The sequence below is a fragment of the Artemia franciscana genome, unplaced genomic scaffold (assembly GCF_032884065.1).
Source record: "Artemia franciscana unplaced genomic scaffold, ASM3288406v1 PGA_scaffold_38, whole genome shotgun sequence".
In the NCBI taxonomy this organism is placed as follows: domain Eukaryota; kingdom Metazoa; phylum Arthropoda; class Branchiopoda; order Anostraca; family Artemiidae; genus Artemia; species Artemia franciscana.
The window spans coordinates 1,614,503-1,632,029 of NW_027062676.1; the positions used below are offsets into that span (position 1 = coordinate 1,614,503).

The window sequence follows — 17,527 nt, forward strand, 5'->3', positions numbered from 1 at the left end:
GCTAATTAAGTTGAGAGGAGCTCGTGAAATGAAATGATATCTCTGCCGTATACTTAAAAAAGAAATTATCTGTACTAGGCTTCGGAGGAAAACATCGGGTCCCTAAATCCTGATTAACAACAGATGATTCTAACATAACTGTATTGAAAAGTGGCTTTGAACTTCATGCCTACACATAGGCATGTAACCTCCCTCCCCCCTCCAGAGCTCGGTTCAAAAACTTCTCCCTCCCTATTCACAGAACATTTAAAAATGCCTGGCCTAATGATATATATTATTTTTTCTATTCTCTTCCTCTCACAGGAATGAACTTGCTCCTTTCATGGGTCTTCTCTACTTCGCTTCAACGGGCTTTTAATTCTATTCCTATTATCATTATGTAATTTCAATCAACCATTGTTGTCCCTGTGTAAAACGTTTCCTCACGTTCCATTTTGTTTGCTTTTAACATTCAGAATCGCTACGAATTTTCAATTACACTAATTAAAACACTTATCTCCTTTTAGATGTGTATGCCACACGGCGTGCAGTTAGCCACAGCCAAACGGGTTCCGCCTCCTTCCTTTCACTCATTTATCGTTACAAGAGAAGATGGTTCTAAAATCTATGGAAGTGCAGCGACCTTTTTTGAGCTGGTGACAGATCAAGCAGTTTTGGCAGCCCTCGTTGCACTTCAGGTAACTTTAAAGATAATTGCCTCGATGATTCGTATTATTTGAAACTGCTCCTGGTACTTCGTCGAATTTGTGCAAGCTTTTAGTTCAAATATACATATGGCTTTCAATAATGTGAATTAAAAAACTACTAGTGTCAGTACCACAGACAAAAGGTATTCAACATCTTTTATCATCTTCCTGACGATACAAAGCTTTTTAGACTTATTAAATGCCCAAATGATATTCAAGAACTGCAGACTGACTTGAACAAGATAACTGATTGGATAAGCACGTGCAAAATGGAGGTCAACACAAACATAGACTCCCACCTCCGCCTTGGACCACAGAATTTCTAGTCAACCTATAGCTTTAACTCTAGTCTAATACTAAAAACATCGTTTGAGCGGGACCTCGGAGTAATAATAGACAGTTAGCTAAAACTCACCAACTATTACGAATCCATCGATAGCAAAGCTTCGAAAGTAGTTGGACTTATTCGTGGAAACTTCGCTCTAGACGATCCTCAGTTTTTTCTCAATCTTATTGTCCTCACACGACAATAAGACCTCACCTTCAAAAAGACATTGATGCACTTGAGAAGATTCAGCCAAGAACAACAAAATCTGTACCAAAACTAAGAGGCCTCTCCTGGTGTGAACGATTGGATAAGCTGTCACTTCCTTTCATCTCCAATAGACTCCTCTGAGGTGATCTTATTGAAACTTTCAAGCCAGGTCACAAGTACTTCAATAACATTGGACCAGAGGAAATTCTCTTCTTCAACACAATCTGTGAGGCCACAACTTTAAGCTAAAACAAAACACGTCCAATAAAGAAGTTGGAAAGTGGGCCTTCTCAAACCGAGTAGTCAAGGAATGGAACAACCTCCCCTAAGAAGTGGTTATGGCTGACTCTACCAACTCTTTCAAGAATAGTATTGACAAGTTTTTTTTTGTGAAAGTAAATTTTTATAGAGGCGAAAGCCTTTTTAATCAGTATATTATTATTATTAACACGGATATCCAGCTGGTATATCCCCCCGTGTTAACAAAGGGGTCAGGTATGGTGTACATTTAATATTTTCTTTACGATTATACTGTATGTCGAAAGACAGTTTTGAAATTCATACTTATTAAATAATACTTATTAAATAGTCATAGTATTAAAACTGATAAGTAATCACAATGAAAATTATGATTATTTTAAGATCTATTTCTAATTATTTTGAATTTCTTTAGTAAATATCAGTTGTCCAGAACAGGGTTGTTTTAATAGATAACATGCATGAAAATATTTTTGGAACAAAATAAAGACAGAGGAGATCAAGCATAAAATTTGTCGGTTACCTGAAAAATGGCTCAGTTGGGCATCTGTATTGTATACCTTTTGTCTGTGGTCAGTGCTTTCGGCCTTTCCATCTACCGCCTAGTATTAACAGCTTACAACACTACCCGATTAATGATCACCTCAGCGAAGAATATACCTTGCTTGTTGTTCTTTTACCCTCCCGTGCTTTTGTTTGTCGAAAACTTTTACTACATAATGAAACCTAAAAGTCAAGTTGACTACTCAACAACTATATAGGATACCATACCATTCCTAAGAACCCTTGTTATCGGCTGGAGTTACTATAATGAAAAAAGCATCGCTAAACTTCCACATATAAATCAATCTAGATAATGGTTTGTTATTTATGGGATGACTAGTCTATTTAGTGGTATTGCAATTAAATTGCACTTAGACTTGTTAGCGCTTAAATAATCTGCATTAACTTTCAGTTACCTCTCTATGACTTACCCTTTCTTATTTCAATAAGGTGTTCGCTGTGACGATATTGCCTTCAAGATCCTGCTTGATAGCGCAATTTCTTGGCTTCAAATTATGTTTTTGGGTTACAATGCAATGAAGAAGCATGTCTTAATTAAAAGAATACTGAAGTAATGTGTACTTATTATCAAAAGATAGTATATCTCTTTCAAGTTTTAATCCGATTTTTCTTAGCATGATCAATCGTCAAGAGTTCTGGTTCTGGAGGATCACCCTCCATTTGTATAGGCTGGATTGTCTGAACAATTTTTATATTAAGTGGACCTTATGAACGTCACAGTGTCTACATTCCTTGATTTACCTTATGTCATATTCCCTTATTCCTTATTCTTTTATTTACTTATTCTTTTATTTACTTTATTTATTACCGAAAAAAGGATTTCTTCGGGGGCGGGTTTACAAAAAATAACTTTAAAAATCGTATCAAAAAATTACTTTATATTCATTATTGTTATGTTTTTACGAGTCAGAAAAATATTTCAGGGAAGGGGGGGTGACCCCAAACCTTGGTGGGTACTTGGTGTACAAGAGGAGGTAAACAAAAAAATAAATACATGTGTCAAGAAAATACTGATTGGCTCAAAACATCGTGACGTGATCCTAAGATAGTCTAGGCTTTCCGTGTTTGAGAAAGGTTATGACTTGCAGTTATAAGCACTAATTAGTTTTTGCATAGTGATACTAATTACCAGCTACTTATCATTAATTTTAAGCTCTAATTAAGTTTAAATGGTTTCAAATTTGAAACCGTTCTCTGAGCCCTTTGTCAATGACTAGTTTCTAAGTAGTCTAAAATATTCAAAATTTATTTTATAAGTAATGTACAAAGTTTTATAATATATAAAAAAAACTCAATAGAGACTTTTTTCTCTTTAATGAGAGAGAATGAGGCTTTTTGTCTCAAGAAGAATCATTAAAATCATGTTTTTTTGGCCTATTGTCAGTTCTTTTTCTTTTCCCAGCAAACCTCTCGAAATCAAAACCGTCTATCAGAAGTTCTTTATTTTTTTTCAGAGTATACACGTCGCTGAGTTATCAAATTCAATAGTTCATCCGACTCAATCTTCCGATGCTGTTACAAAATCACTGCCCCGTCATTTGAAACTTGGTACAAAACTTACTCAATCAGAAATATCCAAAGGTTACTTGGATCCCTCAAAAGACAAGCTACTAGTCAGCAAATGTTTAGTATTGACAAGTGAATTACCTATTGTCTATGCTTCAAAGCGTATTCTCTTTGATTTAATAGCGTAAGTTTATAAATTAGCGTACATTAGCGATTGTTGAGACTGATCATTGTTCGAGGAATGGTCTCTAAAGTTTTGTCTTATTGCCAGACAATGGGTTCGCAAGACCGAGCTATTTCTGACCCGTAACTGCTAGTTCATATCTGATTTAGCCAAAAGACACAAATCATTTTAACAAATTAGCCTGTTGTGAATGGTAAGCGCAAAGGGCAAACACAGAAGCGTAGAATGTGGTATAAAGTAGAAAGATGTGTGTGTTAATAAGAAATTCAGGAATGAATTTATATTGAATGACCTATGGAAATGAGGGACAAACAACCTAAATCTCGAGCTTCTTATTTCTGTGTTCATTCTTCCAATATTGAAAAAAAAATCCATATTTCATTTTTTAACTTTAAATTAACTTAACGTTTTTTTTAACTTTGCGCACAAACTGATGTACGGAAAAGGCAAGGGAAAAATGGGCATAAAAACCGCATCCTTTTGGATTTTCATAACCCTCTCCTCCCTTACCTCCTCGGTCACATTGACCTTAAAGATTTTCTGATATTGAAATGACCATGGTTGTTTCTTTATTTTAGATAATAGACTCATCAGAAGATTTATTGACATACACTAGTCCCTTCAGATGTCCCTAGAAGATCAATCTGGATCCTTTTCTCAAAAACGCGAACTAATCGCCTAGCCGTTCAGTAACTGGGAATGTGTAACTGCACAGAATATTTAGCCATCTTATAGCTAAAAAAGCTAAGTAAACAGCCTAAGGCCAAAGTAAATGTAACTAAAAGCATAGTCTACAATGCCAGTATCTCAGCTTATTGCCTGGTTTTAGAAAACATTTTTATTATTCTTCTACGGCTTCCCTTGCTCATTGTATTGAACCTCGTCTTTGAAAATAAATGAAATATCTTCAAATTTTACAAACTGGTATGGGTGATTGAAAGTGTCGTCAATCGAAGCAAAATCAAAATTGTCGAAGTTTTTCTATGGAATAACCGTGCTCCATCAAAACCTCTCAGACTTTTTAATGACTATGACCAAAAGTCAAACTTAAAAATAACAAATATTGCTAGAATAAATAATTAAAACCTAAAATTAATATAAGTTCTCACAATTAAAGTCAGGCCACCGCTCTTTTTCAGTCCCAACAATCAAGTGAAATGTAAAACGAACATAAGTTATCACAAATAAAAGTGGGACTACTGCCCCCTCAAATCTTCTAAAGGCTAGAGTTTTATTAGCCCGAATTTGCTGAAAGCAAAAAAACATTACAAACAGTTTTGTTGTTTCATTATCAAATCAAAAAATTGAAGACAGTTTAAACTTTCAGTAATTCCTTTTGTTCATATATGTCATTATATTTTAAGCAAGCAGTCCTGTTTTGTCAGTCTGTTCTGCAGCAAATTTTTATCAATGCACTTTTCTTTTAAATAAATTCCTTTCGAATATATAAACATTAATTGGCACATCATTAATTGATTGGCCAATCCAAAAAATTGCTTCTACAAACTAAACCAATGGTTTGTAAAATTAACGTTTGATGTTTAAGATTTATTGAGGTATCAATTTTCTGAACTCTTGAATGAAGTATAGAGAAAAAAGTTCATATATAAAATAGTAAAACTAAATTGAAACTCACAAGATGTATATATCCCGAGATATCCTATTGAGATATTCCAAGATATCCCATAGTATATATCCCAAGATTTATATATCCAAGATGTATTTATCCCAAGATATTATTAATCATATTAGTACCTTTGGCATTATGGATTTAAGCTTCTTTTTTCTTCAAATTCATCTGAGTTCCACTTAACTGGCTGTGTCCCTAGTATAATTTAATTTTTATCAGAGCTGAGCCACAATCTCGAAGCTGCATTCCTGTTCAGTTTCCTATGTTAATTGACATCAATTCAAGGTATTGGTGAAAAAAGGAGAGAAACAATGAAAAAAAAAATAAAGGGAATAAGTGACCACCTCTTATCCAAAAATTATTTTATATATTAAATTTTGCTAATTCTAAATTGTTAATCAGAGAAAGAATAGACTCCTTGTATCAAAGGTTAAAATAACTGAATCTGTTATTTTTTTTATTAAGTTAAATATTACGATCATGTCTCATATAGCTGTACGCACGGCGGTAGATAGGAGAATGACCCCAGGAAAATAGATCTCTAAAGGTCCTTTTTGAAAAGAAACTTCGATTCTACCTTTCATCTCCCAGAGGGTCAGAATATGTGCGCATGTAATATTATTCTTCTTATATCCAAGTATATTTATATCTAATAAATGGCTTTTATGCCAGTTCTTCACTAATTTGTTTTTATTTTTCAGGTACGTATCGTCCAATGAAAAAATGCCCTTTTCAATTGAAAGTGTTATTTACAATTTCCTTTATCGTATTCCATTACCATTGCCTGGGCAGACTGTGGCTTTTCGTACGTGTAAAGAGGAACCTGTCATTGTTACAAGGTTTGCTATAATCTCAGTTAGTTTTTCACCAATTTTAGTGAATGTATCCTCATGGGTACCGAGTTAGCCAGAGATGCATGAAAGCATTGGTATTGGGCTAACAACCAAGACGATCATAACATCCAGAAGGCAGTTTTCCTTTCACAAATGTTTGATTCTACTTATTGCTTACCGATTTTCTTTTTAGGTCGACAAAAAATTTAATACAACTAGTCTGTTCAGTCCACGCCTCCGTTAAATGGTATTTGTATTTTTCTTTCTCCATAGCTTGATGTATTGCCAGCCATAATCTGACAGTTGGGCAACCATTACTGCCTCTGTAAAAATATCTGTTACTTACCGATTTTTTCTGAAGTTGGATTTGGTCTGCAATATTCCCCTGCCTAAATCCCAGGCTTTTGCACTCCCTTCCGGTAACTTAAGGTTGCCGCAAAATCCAGATGAATGAAATGAGTTTACACTGTAGTGAGATTTTAGGTATGCACATGCCACAGCGTCACTTCTTTTAATCCTTTTGTCGAATGTTTAAGACTCTAGTATTTGAGAATTCATTCACTGAGGAACTGTTCGGCAGAATAGAGCTTATTCAAAACCGATGGCTAATAATGATCTTTAATGGAGAGAAAGTCCCTTATATCTTCTTTGTTGCAGGCTCAGAAAAAAAAATTCTTGGCTTTTGCCAAAAATTTTTTTTTATTAACTTATTAAAAAAAAAAATTATTAATTTCATGATAGTCAATCAATATGTAAAGTTTTTTTTTCAAACTATATTCTGGTATTTGCGGTATTTATTGAATTGTTGTTACTTACGTATATTCAAGTGATTTAATCTCATTTGACCTTCCTCTTGTTTTAGTATAGTATTTTTTAGGGCCCAAACTTTTATAGTTTTTTAAGATTGACTTGAGAAAAAAATTAGGCTATTTCAGAACTATTGATAGGATTTCTAAATCAAGACTATTTAAATAGAGTTTCATCAGTTCTTGATAATGGTATAACCGGTAGAATTCAGTTTTACCTCCTTTCTTCTAAAGAAAATAACATTTGGATTGCAAATTTTATTATAATTTGACCGAATTTTAATCAATTCTTCGGTATCAGTAAATGATGAAGATTTTACTACTGTTGAAAATGTTTTTTAATTAAATAGGTCATAAACTATTTAAGGAAACCTGATGCTTTAGGGCTAATGGTTTTCAAATCCTGGATACTAGCAGGGAGCTTCAATCACCCTACCCTTTCCTGCTCTAGCTGTTCGAAAAATAAGTTATTCAAATCTTACTTTTCATATTCAATAATAGTTTGGATTTTATAATATGGTTCAGGTTTATATATTTTACTATTCTTTGCTAGTATCATAGCCCAATTTTAGTAATAAAGCTGTCAGAAAAACAGTCGGTAAGAAAGCATGTTAATCATTTATTTGCCACAGCCGTCAATAATATTTAAAAGCCTGCTCGTCTGATTTTTATATACATCAATTGCATAGGTTGACCTTATATTAGTTACTGGACTTCAGAGCTTTATAAAAGGTTGACATTTATGTAAAATATTGTTTATTATCCTATATTAGGCATAGTCTATTATTATCAGGGCTTTCGTCCCTATCGTCGTATTATTTTCTTTTTTCTGTTAGTTTTTTGAAATTAAGGGACCAGTTTACGAACTTGAATGATTATGAAATTCGGTGCGAAGGTTATTGATAAGCTGAAGAAGTGCTATTGTTCACGAAATTCTGCAATTTGGTATATATTGCTACTCTTATCCTGTTAAAAATGGGAACAACATTCCTGGTAACGCAATTTTAAAAAGATTAAAATTTATTTGAGGAATGTTTTTAAACACTTTTGCTATTGATATTTTTTCTGATATATTAAAAAGACATTCTTGCATGACTTTTGATATGAAATTCTTTTGTTATGCATTTTTTTTCTTGCGTTTTTTATCATCAGTGGTGATAAATTGACCTTTAAAGAAATACTGAACTAACCATTAACCAATGGAACTGCAGACAAATCCGGTTCTTGAAACAGGATTCTGAATTATCAGTTGAACAAAGAAGTTTGTAAAACAAATTTATGAAACTGGATTGGCAAGTTGTGGAATGGCTGGATTGATGAACCGACAATCCAAATCCATAAGTTTTCTTTTGAACGAAGTTATCTAGTTGATAATCCAGGTAATGAACAAGATTATAAATGACTGAACCGTTGTAAACCTCTTGTGTAGGGACACCGTTGTAGAACCGACAAGAGTCAATAAAATACCATTTTACGTGACTATGAATTTATAGGAATAGACTAAGAGTATGAGAACTAAATAGCTAAACTGATTTAAAAGAAGAAAATGAAACGAAGCTTATCATCAATACCGAAGGTTACTCTTATATATAAGTTCGCAATTGAATTATTTCGTTCAACTAATTTCAATAAAAGTGTAAAGCGAGAAAATTTCAAATAATATAATATGCATAGCTAATCTTTGTGGAAGTGCTTGTTCAGATATTAAGAATGTATTTTTAGCTGTAAGCCACTAAAATAAAAAAAAATTAGATCCCCAGTTCTCGATTTTGAATAATGGAAATAAATCTTTACTCAAAAAACTTTCATTTTGATGCAAATCGTAAAATCTGTCTATAAACCAAGTAATGTATTCAATGTCAGAAGTGCTATTATTTGAAGAACAGTTTTCCTGGCGTTTAAAAAAAATTGTGTTTTTTTTGCAAGTGAGGAAATATCCCCAGTTGTTTTATTTTTGAAAAAACGTTCGACTCTGGTTCTTAAAAGCTGATTATGCTTGCGAAAAAAGTTTTGGCGGTTTACTTTTCCTGATTAATGACACTATTGGCACTTACGACGGATGGTTTTTTTTTTTTTTTTTTTTTTTTGAAGACTTACTGATACTCCCCTTCCCTCGAAGTACATTATTGAGTATATTTACGAATTAGGAGCTAGTTTTTTGTGTGTTTGCTGATTTTATATATTCATTTCAGACCAGGGGAATATGAACTACCTCTACTCGACTACTCTTTGAAAGAATTTTTTCTAGTCATGCCAACTGAAAAGATCGTCTTGTTGTTAAGTTGTGTACTTTTAGAACAACAAATTCTGCTACAGTCCACCGGTAAGTCCAACTAAGTGTAATTTTAATCAGAAAAAAAACAGTAACGAAACACAAAAATAGGAAACAAGATCAACATTGGAAATCATTCTAAAAATTAGTACAGCTTAAACATTCATCTCTGTGTTAAAGTTATTCAGAGGAAACTTCATTCAAGAAGACAAAGAAAAATAAAGATATGTGTAGTTCGAAAAAAATTGTCCGTAGCTTAAGTATATTATCCTCAAATTAGCTTGAACCACAGCTCATGGAAAAATTTAATTTAATACTGTCCCCTCCAGTCTTACACCCTGTTGGCCACTGCAACGCGTTCGTTTGTATACGTGTAAATAAATCTGATTATTTTTCATATGTACTCCCGTGGGTTCTTCCTCCACTCTTTGTCTAAACGCCTGGATGTCCCTTCAGTGACGGTATCTACATACTCTTCTGTTTGGTCATTCCAAATTGAGGATATGACTTGTCGTGCTCTTTATGTTCTATTAAGCTTATTAACTCCTGGAAAATCAACTTTGGGAAGTCTGTTAAGTATAGGAGCACTGCTTCTTCTCTTCTTCTTTTCTTCTCCTGTGCATGAGTAGCTTGATTGCTTCGCGGGGATTTTGAGAAGGCATTTAAAGTTCAGTGGAGGGATTTTTGGGTTTATCACCGTATCACACAATTTTAGGCTACATTTATTCATTTAAGTCTTAATATTTTTGCAACTCAAAAATGACGTAGCTATTCAGCTTTTGGATGAATTCTATTTTCCAGTGTAGTGCTATTTTAACAGTGACGACATTTACAGATATTATATGATAAAATCTTAGCAACGAAAAGGCAACTGATTCCTAACTTTAAAATGTTCAGGTGGTAGAATATGTTATTTAAAACTTGATAAACAAATTTTGATTATTATGACAAGTTTTAAAATGCTTTTATTCGTCAATAATTCTTCCTAATAATTCCAGTGCACGTCTATTCATGCGCAGTGCTTGATGCGTACGATAGCTGCAGACAGGAAAATAGAAAGTGTTTTTATTTTCTGTTCTTTCCGGAATAAATAGATAAAAACGTGGTTGTTTTCGTTGTAATTGCTATGGAACACCAAAAATCGTTAACTTGTTTAATGCTGAGGAAAACTTCGGGCCGAATTTGAGGCTCCCAAACAAACCTTATTGATTTTATGTTATATTGAGTCGAAGACTGGTAGGATTAACGCAGGACACTTTGGCATATACGACTGCTGTGGTTTGAGGCTGAAAATAAAGACCTATCTTTCTTAACATACGGAGTTAAAGGCTCGCAATATGAGCCTTTTGGTGGTTCAATTAATATTGTATTGTATCTAAAATGAACTCTGGGGTCCCTAGCACCCTCTCCCTCTTGCTTACGTATTTCGTTCGAATTTGGCAGTTTAGACTCATGAAAAATAAAAAAAATGCCTTGCGTTCTCGATAATCGAAATAGTTGGGTCAATAATAATATATGAAGGGATTTGGCATTGAAGAAAATAACTCTTTTCCGATTGAAAAACTAATTCCAAATTATTTTAAATGTTCGTAAAAATAATATATTTGGTGCTAATGAGTTGAATTAGATGCCTTAAAATAAGAACATTTAATAATGAAGGCTTTAACTGTAGTTTTTGCCATTTTTGGGCTGACGCTTTGATGTTTCCTTTTATTTTTTTCTCGCTTTACTTTGATGTAAGTGAACCATGGGCATTTTAATGAAGCTAAGAAAATCGTGTTGATTTTGAACCCTGGAAAGGTTTGAAAGGGATAGGAAGCCATATGAACAGATTTAAATGAAGTCGTAACATGATTGGAAGGACTCTCATGATTGGAAGGAGGCTCTGAACAAAATGTGACGGAGGAGGAGCTAGCGCTACTAAGTTTTCAGGCAAAATTCTACCGTGAGAAAAGTGGATCCTGTAAGTTTTAATGGGTTTTGTTTTTTGGGGAAATATCTGATTTGGCTGATGTGTCTAACCTATATTAAGAGCTCTTTTGGTTTTTATTTGCAGTATATGGTATACAAAGCTGACATCTCGTTTTTTGTTGCTCCGAAATATTGTGTTAATTTAAGATGGATTAGTACGATCTGCTATATTTACTCTATCGAATCAAAAGCCAGTTTAGGAAAGAAATACAAGTTTTTTTATTGTTATGACTTAACAACCACAAAGTTTTTTTTTTTTACTTTCGCAAATCTGAAAACGTTAATTGATACTTGGACAAATGACCATAGTCGCAATTGAAACAGTTTAACAGAACAGCTGAAGGAAACATATAAGAAAACAAGTATCGGTTTTGCTATTCAAGTTAAAAAAAAGAAAATATCGCTAGGAATCTCATCCTTTTGTCTGCAACTTTTTCTCACCTTTTGGTGTTAGATAGTTTTTGGTTTTAAGACTAATTTTTACTAGTTCGTGGTTTATCTTTCTTTTGTTTATTTCCTTTTTATTTTTGCTTTTTGTTTCCGTAAAATATATTAAATTTCCTTAGTCTCACTGTCGATGGATTAGCGGATTTCCCCAATGAAAATCCGAAATAAGAAAGAAAAATCAATGACTTGAAAAAAGTAAGGAAAAGACGTTTTAATATTTGAGTGGAAATATATGTACTGGTTCGTCGTTAAGTCCAGCTAACATGAAATTCTTGACATCCAAATTTTATGGTTTATGCTGTAAATTTTTCTAGATTGCCAGAAGTTAATACTCGTCTCTGAATGTGTAACTTCGCTTCTTGCACCGTTTTCATGGCCACACGTATATGTGCCAGTTTTGCCGGCATCTATGGATCACTTCCTGGATGCTCCAGTTCCATTTGTAATGGGCTTAGTGATGACTACGGCTGAAAAACCTCAAATAAATCAGGTAAGAGAAAATCCCGTTTTCTTCGTTTTATCGACAATATATCCGCAGATATTTTTGTGTTTACATTTTTAGTGCCTCTTCCTGTGAAGTTCACTGGGGGAAGGGAAAGGACTGATCTTTCTTTTTCCGAAAGACGCCTGGCTATCCAAAAAGAGAACAAAAGAAAAATAAGGTTCCAAAATATAAAATACACTTGAAATGGAGGAAATCAGTTACGGAGGAAAATGGGGGGGGGGGGGGTTAGCCATAGCCTAAGATAGAATTCTCGTGAAATTCTTCAAGAATATGTGCATGCAAATCATTCCTATAACCCCCAGTCTGTTCAAAGAGATACTAGCTAGTGTCGCATGGCCCGATTGCTTTGGAGAAATCACTTATATTTCCGTTCTTCAAATAAAGACCCAAGTGTGTGCGAAAGTTACAGACAAACAAATATAACTCATTCCGTTAGTGCATTTTTGGAAATAATTTTAGATAAAAGACTCCTGGTCTGCTAGAACTGAGAGGAGTAATAAATAACAACAATGGGGAATTTCATGGAGGTTACTCAAGAGATGAATGCCATATTTTAAAATGGAGTTATACAGAAATACGGGTAGGTAAAGGGATGCCACTCTTAATAAAGGTTTTAATTTAGTGGACCGTCTACTCCCAATAAAAAGGTCAGTTGGAATTGGTCTCTCGTTAGCGTTCCTAAAGCTGATTCTTCTATTTATTCAACTAATGAAATTTTCGTGACAGATTTTGAATCCGTTTTCAGTTTACAAAGAGTGAGACTAGGCAGTGCATTGTCGTCCAAGATGGTTGACTATATTCTTCAATGGTTGAATACTTTGCAAATAAGTTTGTGCTAAAAACAAAACTAAGGAAAAAAAATTTTCATCTTTTTGCTGATATTTCAGTTCTAACAGCCATAATCGGCTATTGAGCAACCAAATTCTCTTAAACTTTGCTGCAGCCTATGTAGATGAGAAAAAACTTGGAGCCAAATCTAGATAGATAGATAGGTATATTTATATATATATAAAAAAAAACAAAACAAAAAAACTCAATAACACACAATCAGAGATCCAAAATATGACCTGTAAAACAGAATGATCATGAAAAAAAAAACACAACGATTTAATACATGATTTAACAAACTATACTTAACAAGAAAGGTTCAAATGTAACGGAGAAAAGTTTTTCTGACACAGATATGAATATTTCTTCGGGGACAGAAACAAAATACCCTGGTTTTACTTACTATCAGCAATAACGTTGAATGTAACAAACATATTTCAACGTTAATAACCTATACAAAAAACAGTTTATTCTATCTAATACATTATTCAACATATATTTAACACGAAAGTATGATTGATTCTTTATTCCAGCCGTGAGTTATGGGACTTGATATTGCAACTTACAAAGATGCTAATCACCTACAATACTTTACGTGGGTCTTTGGACTTCTCGTAACTGCTTTTGTTCTCTAAGGAGATATATATTATGCATCTTGAATGAAGATGCCGGTCTTAGTGACAAAAAAGAAAAGCTTCTCAGCCACCTTCAACTGGGCTGGAAAACCAACACATATGGAAGTGGCACAATGACTTGAGTAAACCACAATCCCTCTCTTGTAAAGTAAAATTGAAGCAACTTTTAGCAAAGAACTTAAATTAAATTGAATCCACGTAGGAGATGCTATTCGAGCATGGTAAAAATTATCTGATTCTATCAGATCATATAAAGTCGACCTTGGAAACTGCATTTTTAAACTCAGTATGTTTTTTCTCTCTTTATCTTTCATGATTGATTTATTTAACGCTTGTTTTATGTTATTTAAATTTTTTATTTATATGGCTTAATAGTTTGTAGGTATGTGCTTTTTTTATGTTTTCTATTAGTTTCTAGGGTTTCGTTATCCTCTTTTTGTCAAATATTCATGGAATCAATATCTTAAATGCTAAAGTTCGGTTCTATTAACTTTTCCCCATTTTCCACGGGGAATATTAAATTTCTTTTAATTCTTTTGGTTATCTTGAAAACATCTTATTTAGTTGGGAATTACTTATGTTTCTAAAATGGCGATTTTCTTCTTCTTTTTCACACAGAGACCCTCACCCCCAAAAAATATATTGTTCTGAGGGATCCTTCTGGAAAAAAAAAATATAAAAAATAGTGGTTAAACAAACAAACAAAAAACGGTTATTATTTTGACCCCTCCTTCCCAGGAAAAACATTTTAAAATTTTCCTCTTACCCACCCATGAGTGAGTGACCTGTTTACATTTAAGTTTCTCAAAACCCCGTTTGACATTTAGTACTAATGACTGTCATTTAAAATTTTCTTTGAAATTATCACAGTACGCTTATTCCTTTAGTTTGGAAATAATGTGATTAAGAGAATTCGTTGTCAGTTGTCTGGTTACCGGAACAGTAATATCATATTGTTCCAAAGATGAGGCCAGTAATTCGTTTTCTCCTTGTCCCTGAGGATGGTGGGGGCCCAACTACAGAATGTCTTTCTATAGGGGGTCCATAACCAAAAATAAATTGTATCTATAACATTGAATTTTCACCTTTCCGCGAGTTGGGAAAGGTCTAGATCCTTGATTGATCCCTACCATAATGGAGGTACGCTACTTAGCCTATGCTTCAACCCTTAATGATATCAAATCTAATTTTCATAACAAAAGGGAGTTTAGTGACATATCTAATTTGGGGTATTTGTTTATATATGGACAAGTCTTGTTAACCTGAATCTGATGCTAAGTTTTGAAATTTTGCCTAACATTCTTATTGATTTAGAGCAATTTATGCATTGTTGATCTGAACACTGGTCGTTTTGATGTTCCTGAAGATGTGCCGCCGTTTCCAAATTCAGCAGACCTAGTAGAAGATCTTCTTGGTATATGTAGGCAATACGGAGTCGGAATCTCGTCGAATCCATCCAGCACAGAGAGGTATCTCTACTTTTATATTTTTGGTTGAGGGGGGTATAGAGTGGAGATAAGCAACATGCTACAATGGATAGCTTTTTGAATTTATGGTGTGAACTGAATCTTATTCTTTATACTTAAACAATATTTTTGTTGAAAATATGATATATGAAAGCGAAGATAAGCTCTTATAAGCAATGTCAAATAGCACTTGAAGCATCAGAAATAAATACTTCCTTAGAAAGACGTTTATCACGGGACTTATAGGGTCATAAATACGTTAAAACATGCTTTTATATATCTAACCGGCGTACGGGGTTTGAAGGGGTGTCGCGGTTCTCAACATTTGGTTTTAGTCCATTAAAAGAGAATTACAACTCAGGACTGACGTGCAAATGAGCTCTTCCCCAACTTTTGCAACCATTAGCTCTAAATGATAGTCCCTTGTAACGAACCCAACATTTTTTAATAAGTCAATACCGTTGCGTTGGATGTGACAAAAACTATTATATCTACTATGATTGTATATATGTACCAGCTACTGCTAATGTTCTGTCATTCAGCAACTAACCACTGGCTACAGTAGGGAGAAGTATTTTTTATAATAAAAAAAGAATTGAAATGGAAACTTATATTGTAATAATAAAGGTAAATACTAAGGTAAGGAAAATTATGGATGTGATGTTTATATGTCAATTAATTATATTCTATCAGAAAATAAAAACGAACAACCAATTCTAATAAACGACGTTAAGAAGGAGATTAAAGGAATGATTTTCAAAAGAAAAGTATTAAGAATAAAGTGAAGAATTGAAGTGGTTTAACTTTCGGTTCCTTTGGTGTGAGTATTGAAAATAATATCCTACGATGGTTCAATCAATTTAATTGTCTGAAGCAAACCAACGGTAAAGAGATATCATTATCAGTTCTTAGAAAATGTTGCACTTTTATCGTTACTCTAACTGGAATTTTGTATAGAATTTTTATTGAGATCTGTTTCATTTAACAAAAACAGGAATTCCGCGTCTTTGGTAGTATGGTATATTACATAAAATTTATACAGCGAACAAGATATTTGCACTGAAGGCTGTCTACAGTTTAAATGTTAAAAATGGCATTTGGTTCTCGTATACTTCACTTTAAGCGCAAATGGTTTATTGCCTATTAATATTCAAGATTATAAGACTTGGAATCATTTTTGTAGTGGCTCATCATCGGCAGCAGCCTCTCAAGTGCGGCAGATTTCTTGGGGATCTGATTCTGGTATATCTGGTGATGAAAGCTCTGCTTCTCGACAAAATGTATCTGAGGTACTACAGAACTCAGAAGCGTTTCAAACTGTTTCTGAATTAGCCAGAAAGGCTGGTAAGCTATCAACCTATTTATGTCTATAAACGCTCATAAATGATGTTATACTTCCATAGAATAGCCCTTTTGTGTAGGGTTACTTCACTTACACCCCATCGGATATCCAAAATTCAATTAAACTTCCCTCTAGTAATCAAATAATTGAGACATTAAAGAAAAACCTAGAACATAATAATAGCATAAGAAAAGGACCACTTATAAAGACTATTTATACTCACTGTTAATTTAGCAATTAAGAACGATTTATTTGCCTCATATTTGTACTTTCTCTCTCTTTCTCACTCTCTTACTCGCCCTCTCCCCCCTCTTTATCCCTCTCTCTGTCTTTCTATCTCTCTCTCTCTTGGTCGCTCTCTCGCTGTTTCTCTCTCTCAGTCGCTAGCTCACTATTTGTTTATTACTCTCTTTTCTCTACTTCTCTTCCTCTTTACCCCCTCCCCCCTCTTTCTATTTAAATTTGATAGAATTGATAGTTTTGTGCTTCTTCCTCGCATTGCTTCGAGAGGACTGATGTTCTTCAGCTACGTCTAAATTTATAAAAAATATCCGTTGTTTTATTTAAATCAAATACTTAGAATACACAACGAAATTTGATGTTACCCGTCAAAAGCTAAGAGCCTAAGGATATTTGCCTGATTTCTAAAAAGGGGGTAAATACCTCCTAAAATTCAAGTGATCTAAACGAAAATCACACCTTCATATTCAGCATAGATAGATAGATAGATAGATTTATTCACACGAAAGCCCATTTTGGCCATGGTGACATACACAAAACAAGCGAAAAAATACAGCAACAAAACATAGACATATCAGAGAATCTTGCCATAGAGATTTCAAGCTACTCTCTATGAAAATAAAAAATTTTGGTTTTTTCACGGGTGTGTGTTATTATTATTTTTTTTTCTTTTTCAGGGATGATCATGTCGTATCACTAGTCCTAGAAGACCAGGAGAGGAATCAATTCAAAATTAAATAAAAAGCTCTAGTGTTCTTTTATAGCGACAAAAAAGATTGGAGGGCAATTAGTCTCCTTCCCTCGGCCCGCCTTTTCCCA

General features: G+C 33.7%; 1 protein-coding gene across 2 annotated transcripts in view; it reads left to right on the forward strand.

Moving 5' to 3' along the window:
* LOC136041789 (DENN domain-containing protein 5B-like) overlaps nt 1-17,527 on the forward strand; it is a 153,813-nt gene that overhangs the window by 10,884 nt on the left and 125,402 nt on the right. For both annotated transcript variants that reach the window (XM_065726543.1, XM_065726544.1), the window contains exons 4-10: nt 507-677; nt 3,498-3,733; nt 6,065-6,202; nt 9,195-9,325; nt 12,007-12,182; nt 14,975-15,129; nt 16,310-16,470. In XM_065726543.1, the coding sequence (XP_065582615.1) occupies nt 507-677; nt 3,498-3,733; nt 6,065-6,202; nt 9,195-9,325; nt 12,007-12,182; nt 14,975-15,129; nt 16,310-16,470 (1,168 nt within the window). The remainder of the gene's footprint in view (nt 1-506; nt 678-3,497; nt 3,734-6,064; nt 6,203-9,194; nt 9,326-12,006; nt 12,183-14,974; nt 15,130-16,309; nt 16,471-17,527) is intronic.